The sequence below is a fragment of the Phycodurus eques genome, chromosome 16 (assembly GCF_024500275.1).
Source record: "Phycodurus eques isolate BA_2022a chromosome 16, UOR_Pequ_1.1, whole genome shotgun sequence".
Lineage (NCBI taxonomy): Eukaryota > Metazoa > Chordata > Actinopteri > Syngnathiformes > Syngnathidae > Phycodurus > Phycodurus eques.
In genome coordinates, this window is record NC_084540.1 from 19,358,516 (window position 1) to 19,381,927 (window position 23,412).

General features: G+C 41.0%; 2 protein-coding genes across 3 annotated transcripts; one reads left to right on the forward strand and one right to left on the reverse strand.

Moving 5' to 3' along the window:
• Positions 1-88: 88 nt before the first annotated feature.
• xab2 (XPA binding protein 2) lies at positions 89-7,256 on the reverse strand. 2 transcript variants are annotated; one of them, XM_061700258.1, is made up of 19 exons: positions 7,100-7,256; positions 6,605-6,753; positions 6,363-6,486; positions 6,060-6,257; positions 5,826-5,960; positions 5,543-5,707; positions 5,095-5,239; positions 4,864-5,015; positions 3,877-3,996; positions 3,651-3,782; positions 3,190-3,321; positions 2,973-3,086; positions 2,728-2,890; positions 2,457-2,647; positions 1,323-1,445; positions 1,064-1,235; positions 835-961; positions 631-734; positions 89-535 (listed from the first exon to the last, which is right to left on the reverse strand). In XM_061700258.1, exons 1-19 carry the CDS (start codon positions 7,142-7,144, stop codon positions 474-476), a joined length of 2,553 nt encoding a protein of 850 aa, XP_061556242.1. In that variant the 5' UTR covers positions 7,145-7,256; the 3' UTR covers positions 89-473. The 2 variants fall into 2 exon arrangements, with proteins under 2 accessions (XP_061556242.1, XP_061556243.1); XM_061700259.1 differs by lacking the exons at positions 6,605-6,753; positions 7,100-7,256 and having other exon boundaries at positions 6,060-6,284; positions 6,363-6,453.
• Positions 7,257-11,586: 4,330 nt separating this feature from the next.
• Positions 11,587-22,238, forward strand: LOC133414433 (myosin heavy chain, fast skeletal muscle-like). Its single transcript, XM_061699783.1, has 41 exons — positions 11,587-11,607; positions 11,946-11,983; positions 12,088-12,313; positions 12,446-12,589; positions 12,696-12,852; positions 12,940-12,967; positions 13,039-13,150; positions 13,412-13,504; positions 13,597-13,660; positions 13,746-13,844; positions 13,917-14,020; positions 14,120-14,258; positions 14,350-14,468; positions 14,585-14,734; positions 14,942-15,112; positions 15,213-15,519; positions 15,670-15,737; positions 15,821-15,908; positions 15,993-16,110; positions 16,199-16,322; positions 16,396-16,532; positions 16,659-16,914; positions 17,048-17,290; positions 17,382-17,558; positions 17,690-17,835; positions 17,934-18,024; positions 18,117-18,506; positions 18,591-18,717; positions 18,796-18,914; positions 19,095-19,291; positions 19,397-19,580; positions 19,657-19,822; positions 20,007-20,131; positions 20,260-20,568; positions 20,636-20,839; positions 20,942-21,067; positions 21,258-21,428; positions 21,552-21,656; positions 21,741-21,836; positions 21,929-22,060; positions 22,162-22,238. Exons 3-41 carry the CDS (start codon positions 12,107-12,109, stop codon positions 22,177-22,179), a joined length of 5,811 nt encoding a protein of 1,936 aa, XP_061555767.1. The 5' UTR covers positions 11,587-11,607; positions 11,946-11,983; positions 12,088-12,106; the 3' UTR covers positions 22,180-22,238.
• Positions 22,239-23,412: the final 1,174 nt, after the last annotated feature.

Consider the following 23,412-nt stretch of genomic DNA (forward strand, 5'->3'; position numbering starts at 1 on the left):
ATGTGTGGTATGTGTGATATCACTGAAAATCAGGGATATAAGGTTTAACCTCTTTGATTACATCAATGTTGCAAAAATGCAAGGCTGTTACCAGTCTTTATTTTTGTAACTTTTCATGACATTATGCAAAAATATAAGTACAAATACACATTGTATTATTTGTTAAAGGACAGACTTTTTAACAGTATATGACAGAGTTCAATTTACCTAAACAATTATTTCTTCCAGGACTGTTCGATTGCTCAACTACATACATCACTTGAGAAAGCCTGACCTACTCTGGTCATCACTAAGAAGTGCATCTTATTTTATCTAAGCAAAAGATGGGAGCCATGTTGTCATCACACATTACATTCAATTGACAGAGGGGTGAATGCAAGAATATACACAAATTCACAAGTTTTTAGTTTATTATACGAGTAGAAATGACTCCGTTGTTACAAAAGTCAGTAAGTGTTCTTGAGAGCGCTTGCTCAATCATCTTTCAGGCCTCCGTAGACAGCAGCGGGGACGCTCTTCTGTTCCAGCTGCACCTCTGTAAGTGAGGGAAAGAAGGGGAAACAAAACGCATGTTGTTCTGGATGAAATCAAGTTTAAAAACAAATTTTTGAGGCCTGTCGTATCACTCACCCTCCGGGCCTTGCCCATCGTCCTCATCCTCATCATCGATATCTATCTCATCTGGATTGGCTTGCTTGGCGAGCTCGGCCAACTCGCTGCGAGATGTGTCACTCCTGCACATGTAGAAAATAAGGTTAATAAGTTCCTTTTGTATACATTTTAAAATCTATTAAAATTCTTATAGGTTTATAGGAATACCACATAAGGAAATACCTAATAAAAAGAATCTTTTCTTTTGGCTTGGGTTTATCCTGTGCTGCCTCTGCTGCAAGCTCCTGCGCTTTCTGCTCCAACATCTTCATGTCGTCAATTCCCAACTGGCCTGGAGCAAGATCTGACACTGGACACACAAAAAAGTGGAGACAATTAATGATCAATTACGAACTAAGAGCATTCTCAGATCTGCCCAAGGATTGACAAAGACCACTAGTAGTTGTCTTACCAGTGCCTGTAGAGCTTGTTGTGGCCTTCAGCATCTGAGAGGACATGAAGTTGACCTGCGTATTGTAAGTAGCCTGGACGCTGCGCTTGATTCGCAGCATCTCTCGAATGGTGTCCTCGTTTCCGTGACGTATCTCAAATTCCTTCCACGTCTGCCAGAAAACAGCTGTGACCTAACGGGTGGGGGGGGGAAATTAACTGAATACATGTGAAAATCATTGGCAGAAAAGGGACACGCAGCGGGAGGCGGCTGCTCTTACCCTGGGGTCGCAGATCTGGGAGCAGTAGGAATAGATGGCTCTGGCCCGATCGATTTCGCCCAGTTTGCTCTCCATGTCGGCGAATCGCAAGCACATGTCCCTGGAATGCTCATCAGGGAGTACCTGGAGAAATAAGGGGGGGGGGAGTTTACCCACTACAGCAAGTACAGTAACATTGTTCTTATTAGGGATGCACCGATTCTGCATGTCTGTACAGTATCGGTACTCGTAAAAAGTCTCAGATACTACATCTGATACGACTTCAGCAGCCTGGTGGATACCTTCCAGGTAGAAGCCATGTCAGCCGTGTGGAGACACTTTAAAGGACATGCATGAAATCATTTTTTGTTAATCATCGATTAACTTAACTCTGCTTGCGACTGAGGCGACCGCCACCTGGCAAGAACTGCGTGAGCCCTGTCGCACGTGCTACTCCACATGCACAGTGGTGCGTCAAGTGTATTTAAAAAATAATTAGATGTTCATATTGGTGCTTTGCATTTTTGTGTAATGTGCTCATAACAGCTTTCGTTACTGATGAACCCAGCCTGGGATCTGTGTTGCCTTAGAAGTGGCATTTTGCAGACGGAAACGCACTTTTTCCACATTCAACCAGTTTGGAGTTGTTTATGTATTATGCAGAAGAAACGGTGTTGCAGGTAACAATGAATCTCTGTGTCAGTTTCGTTGGATCTTGTTTCTTTCTGTTATTTGTCACCCCTTTGCTTGTGTAATAAATGCAATTCTTGTTTTCACTGGCACTGCCGTAATGGCTGCGTGAACTGCGTTCAGGCCAGGGACACCTTGTAAATAAGAGTGTTGTTCTCTCTTTCTGTATAGTATCATAAAATTAATTAGTAGAGGGATCATTACTTGTATTTGAATGCTTTAGCGGCCCCTAGTGTTCAGACTGAGACAACACAAATGAAATACCTTGTGTTACAGGCTACGTTTAAAAATGTTTACCAATATTTGACTAAAAGAAAACATTTTTCTCATAATTGCAATATGTAATAAATAGCATTATAAAGTATCGGTACCAACGAGTACTCAAATGTTAGTAGTTGTATTCGGTTTGAAAAAAAGCGGTATCGGTGCATCTCTAGTACTCAGGTCATTGACCGCTGAATGTACCTCAATAGACTTCTGGTAAATGGCCCTGGTGTACGTGACGCCATATATTTCAGCCGCTCTCTTGATGTAGATATTGAACATCTGGTGTCTCTCCTCATTTTCTACCGCCTCCGTTGCTCTTTCATAAACCGCCATGGCGTGGCGTGCCAGTCCGTACTCCTCCTCCAGCTTGGCATACAGCAGGTAGATGGCTGGCAGGTCGTGCACGGTGAGTATCAAATTGGATCTAACAATGTGAACGATGATTGACGATTTTTAAAAAGCTACTCACTCTTTGCAAATTTGGCAGGGCAGCCATCGACGGCTTGCTCGAATAGATCTCTGGCTCGCTCCAGCTTCTTGCCTCCGTATCGGTCAATGAACTTGGTGAGGTAAGTGTTCCAGATGTCATAAACGTTTGGCCACTTGAAGAGGGCGATGCCACGCTCATACGCCTGGAGAAAAAGGGTGATTCATTCAACAGACACCAGAATTGATGGTTCAGTGACTAAAACATTTCCATAGCTATGTTTTTACTTTAAAGCTCTCCTCAAAGTAGTTGTGCTCTTCAAGGAACATGGCATAGTTGATGACGATCTGCGGCGTGGCAATGCGCAGGTCAATAATGCGGTCATACACTGCTTTTGTAGACTGGAGGGAGAGAGGAATTAGACAAAATGTTTACAATTACCAGAAATAGAGGTACTTTACTGTATGTATTGATGAACAATCCAAAAGACATACAGATACATACCTGGAACGTGCCAAGACTCTCTTCTAAGTCTGCTAACATGGACCAGACCTTCAAAGACTTGTAGACTCTGTTTTGGACCGGCTCAGAGGCATCAAAGTACTCAGCCTTCTTGGAGGGGATGGCTGTGGCTTTCTATATTCATCAAATGAATAGTATACAAGAACACCAAATGTGTGAGTGATTTTAAGAGCTTATACAGTAAACCCCCGTTCATCGCGGGACTTCGATTCCAGAACCACCTGCAATGTGGGAAAATCCATAAAATAGAGACCGTATAAATAAATTATGGTTTTACCCCACACACATACACACACACACTTAAAAAACATTTAAACTTATCAAAACACTTTTTAAAAATGTCCCACCCCCCAAAAATATGCAATATAGCATGGCAACACTGTACTATTGACTCGCTTCGACTATTTTACTAATTTCATCCGGAATGAAAAGGCATTTCTCACCCTAAGTATCCTCAGTGCCTGCTCGTAGTTCTCGTGCCGGAGTTCCGTCTCTCCATATTCGCACCACACTGTGGCCAGGTCGTCCACCTGCTTGTAGTTCACTTTGGTGGCCCGCTCAAAGATGGTCCTGGCCTAAATGACACCAAGTATTGTACATTACATTCCCCCCCCCCCCTACACAGGTGGTCCATTGAGAATTTTACAGGCTTTATGAACTACTACTTACATCATCCAGCTGTTCATTTTCCTCATAGAATTTTGCAAACGTGACCCAAAGCGTGTGAGGCTTCCCAGTGGCTTTCAGGGGATCAACGGTCTGCACTGCCTCTGTGTACGTGTTGATGATCTGTAGAGGATGGGACGTGCACATATGTAAGTCATGTATTGCCAAAGTACTGACACACAATGTAAATAACAAGCCTCTTTTTTGTGGAGGGCGGGGGAGTCAGGCAGGGCTCGCTCCCTACACCCCACCAATAACGGGGCTTGACTGCATTCGTTGTTGCTGTGTGCCCTTAAGGGGGCGTAGCCTCGTTAGGAGCAGTTTGTCTGCATGTTAGTGCCTGCTTCTTGCAAATGTTTTCATTTTGTATTTGCCTTGTCCTTTTTTTTTACCCCCACTTCACTCAAGCAAGCTGTGTATCCAAATCTCACTCCAAAATAAAATTTGGGCTCACAACACAAAGCAAAAAATAAAAAATAATCAACTCGGCGGCTCGTAATTTGGGGCACTTCTAAATGCTTTTTTATACTCGAGCGGACGGCGACCTCGCTGACGTAATTGCGGCTGTCCCTCGCATAGTTTGCCTTTATACTCGAGCGCAACCCACGCACGCTGTTTTGAAAGTGTGCTGCAGTTCTCCTCCAAGTCGGGGGTGTCGGTACGGCTGGTATTTGATAGGACACCACAGGGTGGAGTTTCCTCTGCATTTGTTTGGGGGCCGTTTCCAGTAACCGTTTTTACTTTCCTTTCAGTAATAACAATGGCGACCGCGACAGAACAAATGGACCTAGATGACCAGATGATACGTTTAAATATGCTGCAAAATCGGTCGAGAAGGCGGCGACGTAGATGTATGTAGAACCAAGGGGCACGCTGACTACGTCATCATAGGATGTGACTAAAAAGGACCAATCACGAGAGATGACCGCTGCGGCATTCGGCGCACAGCAACTATTTTTGTCGGGTGGGCGGCAACCTACACAAACTCACCTGTCGTGGAACGCCCTCGTACAGTTTTACACGTTTGTGCCACTCATGGACATTGTGGGGGTTCTGGCGCAACAGTACACTGTTCAGAAGAAGAGGTCGTCGTGCTATCAGTTCCTCAAAGCGGGTGAGTCGAAGCTCTAGGTCGATGTCCTCTAGGGAGCGAAGGACAAAGTGAACAAACGGACAAAGTAAACTTGGGATGTTGTCCGTTTCCCACGACTCCACACGAACCCTCTTCGTCCTGGCCCAACTCGGAGGTTGTCTCCATCTTGGCTGCGATCATGCTCTCCTCAAACTGAGCGTAACTGTCAAAGACTTGTGTGAAATCCCTGACAGTTACCACGGTAAGAATGGCCTCCTCATACACATCACGGGCCTGCAAGATATGATAAGAAAGTTACATTCTTCTTTCCCAGTGTATTTACTGTATTTTGGGGCTGAGTCATTTTCAAACGCAAAATTCTTTTTGGGATCAATGTGTAAAGCACTTTCCCATAAACTGCATCCAAGTCAGCTTTACAGATGCCATGTCTATAGCCATTATGTGCCGTGGTAATGACTTCCAGGTAGCATTTATTTATTCAAGGAGTTGTCTATTAGAGCGAAGACAGTTATCTGAGGAAATAATGGTATCAAATATCCAGAGTTGTAAGCTTTGGACAGTTATTTGTCTACAAACCTTCTCAAAGAGGCCGCTCCTGATGTAATAATCAGCTAAGGAGCACCAAAGCTTGCCGAGCTGGTCTGTAAAGCGAGTGAGCCCACCCCGGATGATGGCGCCAACATTTAGAGAAGTCACCTTGTCGGGGTTCTGTGAAATCAGGTCGCATAACTCGTGCCACAACTGCATCAAGAAAAAAAAAAAAATAACGATAATATAATATAAATTTGTCATGTTGGATTCAAATATTTGTGTCATTTACCAGAGAATGAAGAAAAAAAAAAAAAAAAAAAAAATTTACCTGATAGTTAGATTTGCCTTCTTTGGAGACAAAGCTTTCATCATTGACAACAGCCCCGAGACGCACAGCAGCTTCATCCAGGCGCCCAACAGATTTTAAGTACTCAATGTAATTCTCTGCATTCTCTGGGGAAAGCTGCACATACACAATTTGGCAATTTAAAAAAAAAAAAAAAAAAAAAAAAACATTTCTAAACAAATGCGGCAGATAACGGCAACTCTTCCTAGTCAGTACCTTAAGGTATCTGCGGTAGACTCGTATAGCCGTCTCTGGCAGAGGCAGGCTTCGGACGAAGCGAAGATAGAGAGGCCAGATGCGTGGATGCTGAGTAACAGGAAGCGCTCGGAGTGCACGGTCAAATGATCGCCGACTCCTTGTGATCTTACACTGCAACACCAGGAACTGGCAATAATCGATCCATATCCTTGGCATCTGGAGTCACAATCGACAGACGCACAACTTAAAAAAAAAAAAAAACACCTTTATATATTAAAAACAAGCTAAATCCAATATTTGGCTTTTTAACATAGTTATCACCTTGTGCATAAACACTAGTGCTCTTTCATGGCAGTTGTTGATTTCTTCATAAACTGGTTCATTGATACATTTCCCTTTGACTTGTTTCCTCCTCTCCCTCAGGTAATTGTACCATAGTTTATAACTGTGGGAAAGGGTAGTTAAAGAGCGTTAGAGCGCCATATATGTTGATCTTTGACATAAATATATTCCAGACAAGTAAGACAATGTATAAGCAATGGATCTCTGAAGAACATATTTACCTTCCAGGTAGCTCTTTCAGAGCCCTTTCATAGATCATATTGAGGACGGATTTGGCCGCATTCTGTTTAAACTCGATGTAACGCATCCAGCACTTGACTGAATATGGATTTCTGATAATTTCCTCTTCATACGGAAGATCGTCGTCCTCCTAAAAAGGCAGGAAATTGAATCGCACATTAGGTTGAAAAAGCAATGGCAAGAACACAAGTTAGCTCGAATCTCTCCAAGTGTACCGTCATCACAACGACTGTTTTCACGTACTCTTACATACAATTGATCGATTAGCGCGATTGTACACGACATAAGAACACGTACAAAATGCATTCAATAGCCAAAATGTGCAGTCAGAAAACATTGTTCATAACAATAAGTTAACTTCATCAACGTCGCACATAGCAAGACTAGCAGTCGTGCAAAGCCTTACTCTTAGGCCGTATCAACCGAGCAGTTGTATACCACATTTAGATAAACAGCATATTTAAATGAAAACTTACAAATATAACATCTTGTTTTCCATTTAGCGACGGCATTTCTACCATGGTAAATGGCGGACTCAATGTGAAATATTACTGTTCGCTTTAGCTAATGCTAGCTAGCTAATTTCCCAGAGCGTGTATATCAGAGAACTTCCAAACGAGGAGATATGAATGCGTCCACTGGCAAACTAAGGGTCACGTGTTTCCCTTTGAGCCAATGATAAGTGAATTTGGTGAAAGCTGTAAAGTCATTCCGTCTGTCGTAACACGTTACTTTGCATCCCCAAATACCAAAAATCAGTCGTGATAAACCTTTATGGTGAATTTATATCTATAAAATAAATATTTTTTTATTGAGGCATTTTTTTCCCCATTAGATTTCACTCAGCCATTAACTACGTCGACACCAATAAAGAAACGACTAAATTAGACGTCTTCTCTCTTAGAAAATCTCTGGGTAGTTCATCTGTAGTACTTCCGCATTCGGCACCGCGCAAGTGAAGAGAACGTAATCGCGATTTTCACACAAAATACATTCTATTCATGTATGGTTCCACTCTTTCTTGACCAGGATTATTAAGGATGTATGCAGTTATTTTGTTCCCGGTAACTATCTAAAATACACACATACATACAGTGGGTACGGAAAGTATTCAGACTCCTTTAAATTTTTCGTTCTTTTGTTATATTGCAGCCATTTGCTGAAATCGTTGAAGTTCTTTTTTTCCCTCATTAATGTACACACAACACCGCATATTGACAGAAAAAAATTGATTTCCAGATTTTTCCAGATTTATTAAAAGAAAAAAAAACTAAAATATCACACAGCCATAAGTATTCAGACTCTTTGCTCAGTATTTAGGAGAAGCACCCTTTTGAGCTAATACAGCCATGAGTCTTTTTGGGAATGATGCAACAAGTTTTTCACACCTGGATTTGGGGATCATCTGCCATTCCTCCTTTCAGATCCTCTCCAGTTCTGTCAGTTTGGACGGTGAACGTTGGACAGCCCTTTTCAGGCCTCTCCAGAGATGCTCAATTGGGTTTAAGTCAGGGGTCTGGCTGGGTCTTTGGGTTCTTCTTTAACTCTCTCACCAAGGCTCTCCTCCCCCGATTGCTCAGTTTGGCCGCACGGCCAGCTCTAGGAAGGGTTCTGGTCGTCCCAAACATCTTCCATTTAAGTATTATGGAGGCCACTGTTCTCTTAGGAACTTAAGTGCAGCAGTTTTTTTTTTTTTTTTTTTTGTAACCTTGGCCAGATCTGTGCCTTGCCACAATTCTGTCCCTGAGCTCTTCAGGCAGTTCCTTTGACCTCATGATTCTCATTTGCTCCGACCTGCACTGTGAACTGTAAGCTCTTATATAGACAGGTGTGTGGCTTTCCTAATCAAGTCCAATCAGTATAATCAAACACAGCTGGACTCCAATGAAGGTGTCAAACCATCTCACGGATGATCAGAAGAAAGTGTCACAGCAAAGGGTCTGAATACTTGTGGCTGTGTGATATTTCGGTTTTTCTTTTTTAATAAATCTGCAAAAATTTCAGTTTTTTTCTGTCAATATGGGATGCTGTGTGTACATTAATGAGGGGGAGAAATGAACTTAAACGAGTTTAGCAAATGGCTGCAATATAACGAAGATTGAAAGATTTAAGGGGTTCTGAATACTTTCCTTACCCACTGTACATAAATACATACATACATACATAAACTTGAATCTGGGGAAAAGCATTTAAATGCTTTCCTCCAGGTTCATAAAATAAATAAAAACTTCTATTTATTTTTGTACTGTCTTTCTGTACTAAACATCCACACACGTATTTAAAAGCATCGTTTTAGTATTGTATTCATTTTAAGTAAAATGTTATTTTGGAAGAAAAAAATAAACTTGATTAAAAGTGGGTAGTATATACTTTCCATTGGATGGTTACTGTGTGTTTCAGCACATTTGGCTGTAACATAAGATACATACATTTAATAATCAGTCAGAGTCAGTACATTCCTTGTCAAAGGGGATGGGATACTGCCCTTGTGTTAACTGTCACTCAAACTGTCTGAGGCCAAAGGTTGTTTTGGGTCAAATGTTAAATGCCTCCCCTAACCCGCCGTTTACGATTCACCTGGCTGGTAAAACCCATATAATATTAATGCTGGCAACATTATAGAATGAATGAATGTTTACAACTATTCAAAAGAAGAAACAGAAATAAATGGATGTCACAAGTGTCCACAAATAGATAGGCAGAGGCACACTTGCTCATATTTGTCAACCTTTGGAATTGGCTCCCGATCCAGCATATATGAAATCCAGCACGCATATGCGGTCTGAAGAGTATCACTGTCGATATGTATCAGCCTCTGTTTTTTGTCCCTCCTTGTTATTTGTCACAATTAATAGACACAGAATTTTGACACATACCTGGCCATAATCATATGCCTTTATGGGACACATTCTCTTTAGATTATACTGTTTACACTATACCAGACCCTTCATTAGATTAATCTGCGTAATAAAACGTGACCCGAGACAAAAGATAATTCAAAATCCACCCTTTTTTAACCAAATCTAAAACGATACACACAAAAAAACGACCATATTATTAAATTAAAACCTTTCTGATAAAGTAAATTATAACTGGATGTTATTAGATTTAATACGGCTTTGCTTGTGCATTTAATGCTGTCTAGAATTGGCTGACCCTTGTTTAATACACAAACCTTAACAGCTATAAATATACAAATGAATAATATAGCTTTCTACTTCTTATGATGATAACTATCATGTGAAAGGTTTGATAATGTAGACTTTAAAGTACATTTAAAAATAAATAAATTGCGACGAAACCCTAGTTGTTCTGACTTGGACAAACAAAAAAAGAGAGCCCATAATCCCAGTAGAGTATTGTAAAATCCTCTTGTTCAATTTTTCCCAAGTACAATTTAAAAACAATTTGTTCAATAAACAGCGGAAGAGCTGACTCCACAGCACATTGTAGACATGTTGTCAATTTATCATCTTGGTCCATCTCGACTGTCAGAGAGTGGAAATCCAAGTCATTTTGTAGGTTTTGGCCAAAATGATATTCCTAAATCATGGAACAGATGGCCTACCGACAGTGCGTTTCAACTAAGGAAGTTCTTGTTCATAAGCCAATATTTTGTTGGTTTAAGATTTATTTTTACACGTGTAACAATCATACTCATCCAAGAACTTTGAGCCAGTTGGAACTCAAATTAGGAGCCCACAGCGTCTCCAAACCAGAGTCGTATAGTTTTACAAGGGCAGCGACTTTCCATCTCAACCTCATCCTTAGAGTCAAATGCATTCCAAGGATGAAGCTCTTGACATCTGAGTGGGACTTAATATAGGTCTAGTTGGCAAATGTTCCACAATTCCTTTTAAGGGCTGGTGTAATGAGAACTTGAACTTAATATCTTCTCTTTGGTTTTATTAGAAGCAGATGAGAAGTACAAGTGTTCTGCAACTATATCCAGAACCTGTTGGGTTCAAAATTGTTGGCCACTTATCAGAATCAGAATCATCTTTATTTGCCAAGTATGTCCAGAAAACACACAAGGAATTTGTCTCCGGTAGTTGGAGCCGCTCTAGTATGACAACAGACGGTCAATTGGCAAAGAACACTTTGGAGACAGAAAGACATTGAGAAAAACAGTCACTGAGCAATAAAGGGTTACTAGTTATCTGGTAATGCCGGTACAATTATTATTATTATTATTTTTTTGACAATTGTGGAAAAAGATGCAGAGTCCTCCAGCACTTAGAGCAGTTCGAATGACTAATCTCGCAATAGTCCGGAGCAATGACCATTGTGCAAAGTGCGCCAAGACTTCAAGGAGTGTATGCAGTTTAAATATGCAAGATACGAAGGCAGCTCATTGTCAAGTAGTGTAATAAATATTTCTCAAGTAAGTCAGATTCTAAATTTGTTCCAGTATTTATTGGAGCAAGGTCTGGGTTTAAAGACTAGTTGATGGATTCATAGTCATTATCATCTATTTGGAGACATTGTTCAGACATTACTTTCACACCCAACATTTTATTGGCTTAGCTCAAGCATTTCTGTGCAGATAATTACATACAATGTCTCCTCCAAATCAAATTATAGTGTTATAAAGTTACAAATTGTTTTTTTCATTTAGTGATACAAAATGTCCCTATAAAATGTGTACTATATTATTTCAATGAGTTGAAACAACAACCTTAACTTCACACCATGACATTTGTATTTCAATAAGGGCAAAGATTTTAGGTGCTCAAAAAAATGATATCCAATCGTTCTTTTAATTTTGGATGTGTCATCGTCCTTTACTGCAGACATTATTGGTTTACAGTTTCATCTTCTGACACAAAAAGCTTTACCAAAGCTCTGGTTTCAAAGGATGTCTCTGATGATGACAGACATACTTGACCAAATTGAGTTGGGCTCATCTGCTGACCTGGCATGTCCAGCCGAAATAAAAGCAAGCGCTTCACATCCACTGACAACTGACAGGCATCTCACCCAGGTTAGTGCTGTAAGCTGTTTATCTAGTCGCATGCTTTTTTTTAATGCATGTCTTATTGAATGATTTAATGTAATACCATTTTGAAGTGTCAGTGAATAGATCTTTAGAACAATAGACCTTCTTTGAACAATACTTTTGTTGATTTTAGATGCAGCAATGCTCTTAGTACAGCTCACTCTATAAGTAACTGTTTAAGACGCTAAATAAATATATACTAAAATTACAAGTTCTTAAAATGTATTATTTAATGTACAATACCGATTTTAATCTCTATATGAAAATTCAGCGCTACGTTGCATGATAACCATGATCAATTAGATTTTTATCACTATTTTCAGGCCACCGCCAAGATACTCGCCCCACTTGTTTAAGTGAGGTATGATGTCAGAATATCAGACATAACACCATTATAATTTTTAAGAATGTCTTGTACATAAGAACAAACATCTTTGTTAGCGTAATGCTTAGTCTTTGTTTCAGTCCCAAATAAGGTGCCATCATGGGGGACAAGGACATGGACGGCTTTGGGCCTGCGGCCATTTACCTCCGCAAACCAGAGAGGGAGAGGATTGAGGCTCAAAATACGCCGTTTGATGCGAAAACAGCATTCTTTGTGACTGTTCCTGATGAGATGTACGTCAAGGGTAAACTCGTCAAGAAAGAGGGTGGCAAAGCTATCGTTGAGGTCCTTGGAGTTGCTGGAAAGGTAGGTGAATTACAAAAAAAACTAGATACTGCAGTACTGTATGACATAATTTATCTTCTGATCATTTACAGTGCTAGATGTCCATGCCATATGATGCGATAATATTTTTTTTTTGGTGCATCTCCAATGCAGACAGTCACCGTCAAAGAAGATGAAATTCATGCCATGAACCCTCCCAAGTTCGATAAAATTGAGGATATGGCCATGATGACCCACCTCAATGAGCCTGCTGTGTTGTATAACCTCAAAGAGCGTTTTGCATCATGGATGATTTACGTGAGTCGATACCAGTGTACTGCTTTTCTACCCTGGATAGTTTGAATTTAAGCAACGGATTAGCCATAGGCGGGAGCTTTATGGGAGCAATACAATCTCATTCCAGACCTACTCCGGCCTGTTCTGCGTCGTCGTGAACCCCTACAAGTGGCTTCCTGTGTACGACGCTAAAGTTGTTGTGGCCTACAGAGGCAAGAAGAGGATTGAAGCTCCACCCCACATCTTCTCCATCTCTGACAATGCCTATCAGTCCATGCTCACTGGTAATATATTTCGTGAAGTCCTGACACATTGTACTTGTAGAAACTACAATTAGTATCAAACATATTTGACGACTTCTTTTATTTTAGACCGTGAGAACCAGTCTATCCTCATCACGTAAGTCATTAAAACAACAACTTTATTTGAAACTTTGAGAAACTGGACTGAAATATTATTATCTTCCCCAGTGGAGAATCCGGTGCTGGGAAGACTGTCAACACCAAGCGTGTCATCCAGTACTTTGCAACAATTGCAGTTGCTGGAGCCAAAAAGGCTGAGGCACAATCTGGGAAAATTCAGGTAAAACGAGAATTTCCCCCAGAAGAGCATGACCCAAATGAAAATTATTTTTAGCATATACCCAATTCCTGCATATGTATAAATTTGGCATGTAAGGTGGATTTACAGAGAAATTAAAATGTGTCAGTGTTAACAAAACTACTGTGGTGAAAATTACTACAAAAAGCTACCATACAAATGAACATATGCCCTTCTCTTGATGGAACCTAATTAGTTAGTCAACTAAAAATCTTTGTTGACAGCATAATTATGCCCTTGTAGGGTTCCCTGGAAGATCAAATTATTGCAGCTAACCCTCTGCTGGAAGCCTACGGTAATGCCAAGACTGTGAGGAATGACAACTCATCTCGTTTTGTAAGTTGTCAAATTATAACACTCTACTTTAACAATTGTATATTTTTAGTCAACAAGCCAACCGACATATTTACTAATGATGATACATTTAGGGTAAATTCATCAGAATCCACTTTGGCACGACTGGCAAGCTGGCCTCAGCTGATATTGAAACTTGTGAGTTTTCAGTTGACCACATGAATGACACAATAAACAAAATGTTGGCTCCATATGAATTTCTTTTTGTCTAACAAATGGTCAGATCTGCTGGAGAAGTCCCGTGTCACCTTCCAGTTGTCTGCAGAGAGGAGCTACCATATCTTCTATCAGCTCATGACTGGACACAAGCCTGAGCTGCTGGGTATGTCACATTAAATGAAATCGAAAAGTCAGTTTAAAAAATGATTCATGTGTTCCCTCAACTTTATTCCAGAGGCTCTTCTGATCACGACAAACCCATATGACTACCCAATGATCAGTCAGGGTGAAATTACTGTCAAGAGCATCAATGACATTGAGGAGTTCATCGCAACAGATGTAAGGACAACATTTTAATTCTATTATCCAGGTTTATTTATTTACGAGAGCTGGAAAGAATGGTTAAAATCTATTAACCTCGGCTAATGTACATTACAGACAGCTATTGACATCCTGGGATTCAGTGGAGAAGAGAAAATGGGTATCTACAAGCTCACTGGTGCTGTCATGCATCATGGCAACATGAAATTCAAGCAGAAGCAGCGTGAGGAGCAGGCTGAACCTGATGGCACTGAGGGTATGTCTTGTAATATTAGCTAAAAATAACTGTGTCAAGGGTCATACTATGTCTGTCTTAAGCAAATTACAAATAACTGTCTTTTTATCAGTGGCTGATAAAATTGCGTACCTCACGGGTCTGAACTCCGCTGATATGCTGAAAGCTCTGTGCTACCCCAGAGTCAAAGTTGGCAACGAGATGGTGACCAAAGGTCAGACCGTCCCACAGGTCAGAAAAATTATATTTAAATCCAAAATGTTAAAGAGCATCAATATTAAAATTTTAAATATGCATGTGAACTGGAGAATTATTATTATTTTTTTTACAAGTAATTCAATTTGTAGGTCCACAATGCTGTCTCAGCTCTGTGCAAGTCCATCTATGAGAAAATGTTCTTATGGATGGTCATCCGCATCAATGAGATGTTGGACACAAAGCAGCCAAGACAGTTCTTCATTGGTGTGTTGGATATCGCTGGATTTGAGATCTTCGATGTATGTCACAGAACCTTCAAATCAGCACACACACACACACACACACACACACACACACACACACACACACACACACACACACACACACACACACACAAACACACACACACACACACACACACACACAGACGCACACGCACACACACACACAACAAACACACGCACACAAACATATCAGTGGAGTAATCATATATCTGTATCCTGTAGTTCAACAGCTTGGAGCAACTGTGCATCAATTTCACTAATGAGAAACTGCAACAGTTCTTCAACCACCACATGTTTGTCCTTGAGCAAGAGGAATACAAGAAAGAGGGCATTGAATGGGAATTCATTGACTTTGGTATGGACTTGGCTGCTTGCATTGAGCTTATTGAGAAGGTGAGACAAATCTCCCAGGCAAGATTCAAATTCAATTTGATTCCAAAACTTGATTTGTTTGTGTCTGACACATAATTTAATGCTTGTTACTTTACGTCAGCCAATGGGAATCTTCTCCATCCTTGAAGAGGAGTGCATGTTCCCTAAGGCCTCTGACACAACCTTCAAGAACAAGCTGCATGATCAGCACCTTGGCAAGACCAAGGCCTTTGAGAAGCCAAAGCCTGCCAAGGGCAAAGCTGAGGCCCACTTTTCATTGGTTCACTATGCTGGTACTGTGGACTACAATATCAGTGGCTGGTTGGACAAGAACAAGGACCCACTGAATGACTCAGTTGTCCAGCTCTACCAGAAGTCTTCAAACAAACTGCTGGCTATGTTGTATTTTACCCATGCTGGAGCTGAAGGTATGACGCTCATGCAGTTGCTGCCACCAGGCAATTAGATTGACCTTGAAATGTGTATAATCTCCGTTGCTTACGCTCAAAAGGCTGCTGAAAAATATTAAGTGCAGATAACTTAGTGACAGTGACACAATTACATGTTTTGGAAAACAGATAGTGGTGCAAAGAAGGGAGGAAAGAGGAAGGGTGGTTCTTTCCAGACTGTCTCTGCTCTATTCAGGGTAATGTAAAAAATAAACAAAAACATTTAATGCTTCCACGATTTCAAGCTGACATGTAAAAATTGTCATATTTCACCTCACAGGAGAACCTGGGCAAGCTGATGACCAACTTGAGGAGCACTCATCCTCACTTTGTGCGTTGCCTGATTCCCAACGAATCAAAGACCCCAGGTTAGATGTTTACAGATGAGCCATTTTCTTTAACTGTCACCCGGGAAAAGAAAGAGAGAATTGACCAAAACCTTTTGCATTCAGGTCTTATGGAGAACTTCTTGGTCATCCACCAGCTGAGGTGTAACGGTGTGCTGGAGGGCATCAGAATCTGCAGAAAAGGCTTCCCCAGCAGAATCCTTTATGGTGATTTCAAGCAGAGGTACATTTCTAATGTACTAAAGTATAATGAGGGACATTACAGTCAAGATAAAATGCCAAGTATCAACATAACACTTCCTGTCTCACAGATATAAAGTATTGAATGCCAGTGTCATCCCTGAAGGTCAGTTCATTGACAACAAGAAGGCTTCAGAGAAACTGCTGGGCTCCATTGATGTGGATCACACTCAGTACAAATTTGGCCACACAAAGGTGTGCCACAGGGACTACATGTTCTATGAGTTGTTGTGTGCATATATTTTCAACTAATATTTTTATTACAAAGGTGTTCTTCAAAGCTGGTCTGCTGGGAACTCTGGAGGAGATGAGAGATGAGAAACTGGCTGAGCTGGTGACCATGACTCAGGCTCTCTGCAGAGGATTTGTTATGAGGAAAGAATTTGTTAAGATGATGGAGAGGAGGTATGGCTATGCTCTTTATTATGCAAATGTTCTCATTTATTCCAGATAAAATCAAATGTTAATATTCTTCAACAATCCCAAAGAAAACATACTGCAATAAAATACCAATGCTTCTTTTTTTTCCAGAGAATCTATCTTCAGCATCCAGTATAACCTCCGTTCCTTCATGAATGTGAAAAACTGGCCATGGCTGAAGCTGTATTTCAAGATCAAGCCTCTCCTGAAGAGCGCTGAGACTGAGAAAGAGCTGCAACAGATGAAGGAGAATTATGACAAGATGCAATCAGACCTGGCTACTGCACTGGCTAAAAAGAAAGAACTGGAGGAGAAAATGGTTTCCCTGCTACAGGAGAAGAATGACCTGCAACTGCAAATAGCAGCGGTAAGTCAAAAGTACAGCACATGCTTTGCAAGGACCTGCTCTAAATGCAGTCTCCAACTGTGCCAACTATCTTTTATATACAAATATAAAATATTCTGATGAATAATTGGATGAATTCATGGTTTACATGTAGGAAGGTGAGAACCTTTCAGATGCGGAGGAAAGGTGTGAGGGGCTCATTAAGAGCAAAATCCAGCTCGAGGCTAAAGTCAAAGAAACAACGGAGAGACTGGAAGATGAAGAGGAAATCAATGCTGAGCTTACAGCTAAGAAGAGGAAGCTGGAGGATGAATGCTCAGAGCTGAAGAAAGATATTGATGATATGGAACTCACCTTGGCTAAAGTGGAGAAAGAGAAACATGCCACTGAAAACAAGGTCCAAGTTTTTTTATTATGGACACAGAAATTCCAAATTAATCCATTAACTAAATAAAGTACATTTAACGAACAAAGTCACAATATTTCAGGTGAAAAACCTGACAGAGGAGTTGGCTACTCAAGATGAGTCTATTGCCAAGTTAACAAAGGAGAAGAAAGCCCTCCAAGAGGCCCACCAGCAAACACTGGACGATCTTCAGGCAGAGGAAGACAAAGTCAACACTCTGACCAAGGCCAAGACAAAGCTGGAACAGCAAGTGGATGATGTAAGAACACCATTGTGTTGACTTAAAAGATTTGCCTCGTAATGAGTTACTGAATCTTGAGCAGTATCATCGGTGTTATGTCATTTAAAGATCATAACTCATTTATATAACCAAAATATGGCATGTAACAGCTTGAGGGCTCACTGGAGCAAGAGAAGAAGCTCCGCATGGACCTTGAGCGAGCCAAGAGGAAGCTTGAGGGAGATCTGAAACTGGCTCAGGAATCCATAATGGATCTCGAGAATGACAAACAGCAATCTGATGAAAAACTCAAGAAGTAAGACAGAAATATATGGTAACCTCTAAGAGTTTCCTGCTGAATCCGAATGCAAACAGAAATATACTGTAACATGTATTTTTCCTTTCTCCTCAAAGGAAAGAATTTGAGAACAGCCACCTTCTCAGCAAGATTGAGGATGAACAGTCTCTTGGTGTTCAACTCCAGAAGAAAATCAAGGAACTCCAGGTAAATCTATCAACATATTAGACTTGATATATGAAGATCTAATACTGTTTGAGGTAATACACTTTTTTTGTCAATACTATCATCAAACCTAGGCTCGGATTGAGGAGCTGGAGGAGGAGATTGAGGCTGAGAGGGCAGCTCGAGCCAAGGTGGAGAAGCAGAGAGCTGACCTCTCCAGGGAACTAGAGGAGATCAGTGAGAGGCTCGAGGAAGCCGGTGGAGCAACAGGCGCTCAGATTGAGATGAACAAGAAGCGCGAGGCCGAGTTCCAGAAGCTGCGTCGTGATCTCGAAGAGTCCACCCTGCAGCATGAGGCTACAGCAGCCACTCTCCGCAAGAAGCAGGCTGACAGCGTTGCAGAGCTGGGCGAGCAGATCGACAACCTCCAGCGTGTCAAGCAGAAGCTGGAGAAGGAAAAGAGCGAGTACAAGATGGAAATTGATGACCTCTCCGGCAACATGGAGGCTGTTGCTAAAGCAAAGGCAAGATTTTTTCATGAGGGGGGAAATATATCTGAATGATAATATGCTAAATACTGAGAATCCATTACGCTTTCTTCATGACAGGGTAACTTGGAAAAAATGTCCAGGACCCTCGAAGACCAGCTGGCAGAGCTCAAGTCCAAATATGATGAGAATATCCGTCAGCAGAATGACATGAATGCACAGAGGGCAAGGCTCCAAACTGAGAATGGTAGGTCACCCAAAATACATCATACTATAGTATAGTGAGCCTTCATTGTTATTAACTGATTGTCACTTTGCCTCTTAGGTGAGTTTTCACGCCAGCTTGAGGAAAAAGAAGCTCTGGTTTCCCAACTGACCAGGGGCAAACAGGCCTATACTCAGCAGATTGAGGAACTCAAGAGACTTGTTGAGGAGGAAGTGAAGGTATATGTGAATGCGTGTCCTGAATCCTTTAAGATACAGTACTTGTTAACCATCAATGCTTTCATTAATTTGACCATAAATTCATAAGCTATGACAAAAAGGGCTACACGAATATATTATCAGTACACAAAAAAATCTTACTTATTTTAACAAAGTCACATTTCTTTCTCTGCTTACCAGGCCAAGAATGCTCTGGCCCACGCTGTTCAATCTTCCCGTCATGACTGCGATCTGCTCAGAGAGCAGTACGAAGAGGAGCAGGAAGCTAAAGCTGAACTGCAGAGAGGAATGTCCAAAGCCAACAGCGAGGTCGCACAGTGGAGATCTAAGTATGAGACTGATGCTATCCAGCGCACTGAGGAGCTGGAGGAGGCCAAGTAAGTAAAACTTAGACACCTCGCTACAATACATTTACTGTATGTCTTAAGTGTTTTCTGAGGAGGTAATTTTGAAATGACAACAAAAATTATTGCCTGTTACAGGAAGAAGCTTGCCCAGCGTCTTCAGGAGGCCGAGGAGTCCACTGAATCTGTGAACTCCAAGTGCGCCTCTTTGGAGAAGACCAAGCAGAGGCTGCAGGGTGAGGTGGAGGACCTCATGATTGATGTGGAGAGAGCTAATGCTCTGGCGGCCAACCTTGACAAGAAGCAGAGGAACTTTGATAAGGTAAACTAACAATTAAAATTTAAATGATCCAAGTGAAACACAGTGCCTCATTGCTAAGCCTAAAAAAAATTTCTAGGTTCTGGCAGAATGGAAGCAGAAGTTTGAGGAGGGCCAGGCAGAGCTGGAAGGATCCCAAAAGGAGGCTCGTTCTCTCAGCACTGAACTGTTCAAGTTGAAGAACTCCTATGAGGAGGCTCTGGATCAGCTGGAGACCATGAAGAGGGAAAACAAGAACCTGCAGCGTGAGTCATTCCTACATAGAGGATGGACCTCATATTAATTAGAATCTCTATTTTGACAAACAAAAATCACAATAAATTTTAATTTCGATGTCATCTTAAGTTTATGGTATTTTTTAAAATTAATTTCAAAGACAATTTGCCAAAATTAATTTTCAATGAATGTATTATGTTTATGAATATGCAGAGGAGATCTCTGACTTGACTGAACAGATTGGTGAGAGTGGAAAGACCATTCATGAGCTGGAAAAGGCCAAGAAGACCGTCGAGAGTGAGAAATCTGAAATCCAGTCAGCACTGGAGGAGGCCGAGGTAAAACAAAGTTCGAGTCTCTCTAAACTCTTGATTTGATGGGATTACGATACCAAATAGATTATTTTTTCAACTGGATAAAATGTAATTTGGGGAACCAAAGGCACTATCTGAATATTTCCCTTCAGGGCACACTGGAGCATGAGGAAGCCAAGATTCTCCGCATTCAGCTTGAGCTCAACCAAGTCAAGGGTGAAGTCGACAGGAAGCTGGCCGAGAAGGACGAGGAGATGGAGACGATCAAGAGGAACAGCCAGAGAGTCATTGACTCCATGCAGAGCACTCTTGATGCGGAGGTCAGGAGCAGGAATGATGCCCTGAGAATCAAGAAGAAGATGGAGGGAGACCTGAATGAGATGGAGATTCAACTGACCCACGCCAACAGACAGGCTGCTGAAGCCCAGAAACAACTGAGGAATATCCAGGGACAACTCAAGGTGAGCTTCTCATCATTGCATCAGAAATGCTGATGGCCATAGAAATGATAATTCGTTTATTTATCAGGATACCCAATTGCACCTTGACGAGGCTATCAGAGGACAGGAGGACATGAAGGAGCAGTTTGCCATGGTAGAGCGCAGAAATGGCCTGATGCTGGCTGAAATCGAGGAGCTTCGAGCTGGTCTGGACCAAACAGAGAGAGCACGCAAAGTGGCTGAGCAGGAGCTGGTTGATGCTAGTGAGCGTGTTGGACTGCTTCACTCACAGGTGCATGCTCACTGATTCAAACCGAACTGTGCTTCTTAAACAATAATATAGATAGACGGTTTCAGGTAAAACAGATCTAACATTACTCTTTTTCACATTCAGAATACCAGCCTTATCAACACCAAGAAGAAGCTGGAGTCTGACTTTGTCCAGGTTCAAGGTGAAGTTGACGATGCTGTTCAGGAAGCACGAAATGCTGAGGAGAAGGCCAAAAAGGCTATCACTGATGTGAGTTACCATCTGCACCAGCTTGACGGAAATAAGAAAAAAAATCTCAACATTGAAATTATGGGAAAGACATTCAATTAAAAAAGCATTCTTGGGCTGGACATTGCATTTCATTTACAACTGGGATTCCTTTGCAGAGGTTTGCCATCAGTGAGGTATAGTTTAATTTGAGTAAAATGTAAATTTTCAGGCTGCCATGATGGCTGAGGAGCTGAAGAAGGAACAGGACACCAGTGCTCATCTGGAGAGGATGAAGAAGAACCTGGAGCTCACTGTCAAGGATCTGCAGCATCGTCTTGATGAGGCCGAGAGCCTTGCCATGAAGGGTGGCAAGAAGCAACTTCAGAAACTGGAGGCTAGGGTATGACCTGTAACCTGCATCCATGTAGCCCCAGAAACACATCACACTTTCAATGTGATATAGGATTTATGTTAGTTCCAATAGAGCGTAAAATACAGATGCACAACATCATGCGCCCTATAGGTGCGTGAGCTTGAATCAGAAGTTGATGCAGAACAGAGACGTGGAGCTGAGGCTATTAAAGGAGTCCGCAAATATGAAAGGAGGGTAAAGGAGCTGACTTATCAGGTACTGTACAACTAGCTCGATAAAAACTAAACTTGTAGCTCATGAATGTATTTCATTGCTAACTATGGAATGTTTTATCTACAGACTGAGGAGGACAAGAAGAACAGCATCAGGCTTCAGGATCTGGTGGATAAACTGCAGATGAAGGTCAAGGCTTATAAGAGACAAGCTGAGGAGGCTGTAAGTGAAATTGTGTGCCTCTTCCCATCCTCAGTTGCAGCAATAACTTAACTTTACTGTAACTTTGCGAATGTTACCCTTTTAAACCACAGGAGGAGCAGGCCAACACTAACATGTCCAGGTACAGGAAGGTCCAGCATGAGATGGAGGAGGCTCAGGAGCGTGCTGACATTGCTGAGTCCCAGGTCAACAAGCTAAGGGCAAAGAGCCGTGATATAGGAAAGGTAATGTTTGTGGAATTGCAGTGATGTAAAAAGCAATATTTACGCATTGTTGTTGTTTTGAATTAGTTCCTTAACAGACTGATCCTTTTCCTTTTTTCTAGAGTGACTCTGCCGAGTAAGACTGCCACGAAGATACCTTTAAATAGTGCTCATAAAATATGATGCAAATGATTACGGGTCTCCTCAATAAAGAATATATTTATCATCACTATCCTGAATCATTTTTCTGTTTTCTGGAAACTTTGTTTTTACTAAAACATTCAGTTGAAACAGTTGCCCTGTGATTGGCTAGCAACTATTCTAAGGTGTACCCCACCTAACTTAAGTTAACTGGGGTAGACTCCAGCTCCATCTGACTCTAATGAGCATAATGAGGATACGCGATGTATAAAATGGATGGATGGATTGAGGAAAGTTATGACTGGAAGGAAGATTCACCCTGTTGAGCTTTTTGTCTTTTAGCATGCTATTGAATTAACAAAGTGGTATAAATACATTGTTTTGCATTTAGACTTAATTGAAAGGCATACTCCAATTTCACAAATGAATCCAAAATGAAAACTAAAAGCAAGAAAACTCACTTCCCATTGTCATGATTAGTCTGTATGCTGAAATTTTACTCAAATTGCAGTTAAAGTCTAAATGAAGAATCTTGGTTTAATTTACATCGAGAAAATACCTCAAAAGAGGCAAATTTTAAAAAGTAGTAAGAGCAGGTGCCAATGAAATGCAACAAAGGCAACTATATTTTCGGTCCTCCCACTCTTTTCTTACATAAGGGCTAAACTGTACCAAAGAGAGCAACAAACATACAGTGAAAGTCTGCAGAATTAACAGATGTCAGCGCCTTAAAGTATCATATGCAGCAAGAGGATTAAGTTCAATTGGTTTATGTAGAACTTATTTTGGGCCTGATCTCAAATGAGTTGCCAAGTGTTTACTTATCCATTTAGGGACACACATCGGTGGCTTACTTAGCATGTATGGGTTGAACCACATCTTTAATTTTATTGCAAGAATTTGAGATGCACGGGAGGCAGGTAAGTGAAGACCACTAATGTCTGGGTGCTGTTTCAAAATTAAACCTGATGCAAGGCGATATGGAACCTGATGGAAAAATAGGTGACGTACATATTTATTCAATGGTGCACAAAAGATGGAGACACTAATGTAATATGCTTAATACTAAATATCATATCCTACAAAACTAGTTTATTGGTCATCCTGGCTTGAAGAGATGTTATAAGCATATACAACTTTTAGTTAATATAGATTTACAATCAGGCCATAATTCTTTCATAAGTATTGCATATACATTTCAGTAAGAAGCAGAAAATAGTTTTTATGAAAGA

Coding starts and splice junctions, on each gene's coding strand:
- xab2 (XM_061700258.1), bottom strand. CDS start 7,144: ATGGTAGAAATGCCGTCGCTAAATGGAAAACAAGATGTTATATTT. Junction 3,997..4,863: donor ACGAGGGCGTTCCACGACAG/GTGAGTTTGTGT, acceptor CATCCTCTACAG/ATCATCAACACGTACACAGA. Junction 1,446..2,456: donor TTTACCAGAAGTCTATTGAG/GTACATTCAGCG, acceptor TTATTTCTCCAG/GTACTCCCTGATGAGCATTC.
- LOC133414433 (XM_061699783.1), top strand. CDS start 12,107: ATGGGGGACAAGGACATGGACGGCTTTGGGCCTGCGGCCATTTACCTC. Junction 15,520..15,669: donor TACCCATGCTGGAGCTGAAG/GTATGACGCTCA, acceptor TTTGGAAAACAG/ATAGTGGTGCAAAGAAGGGA. Junction 15,738..15,820: donor CTGTCTCTGCTCTATTCAGG/GTAATGTAAAAA, acceptor TTCACCTCACAG/GAGAACCTGGGCAAGCTGAT.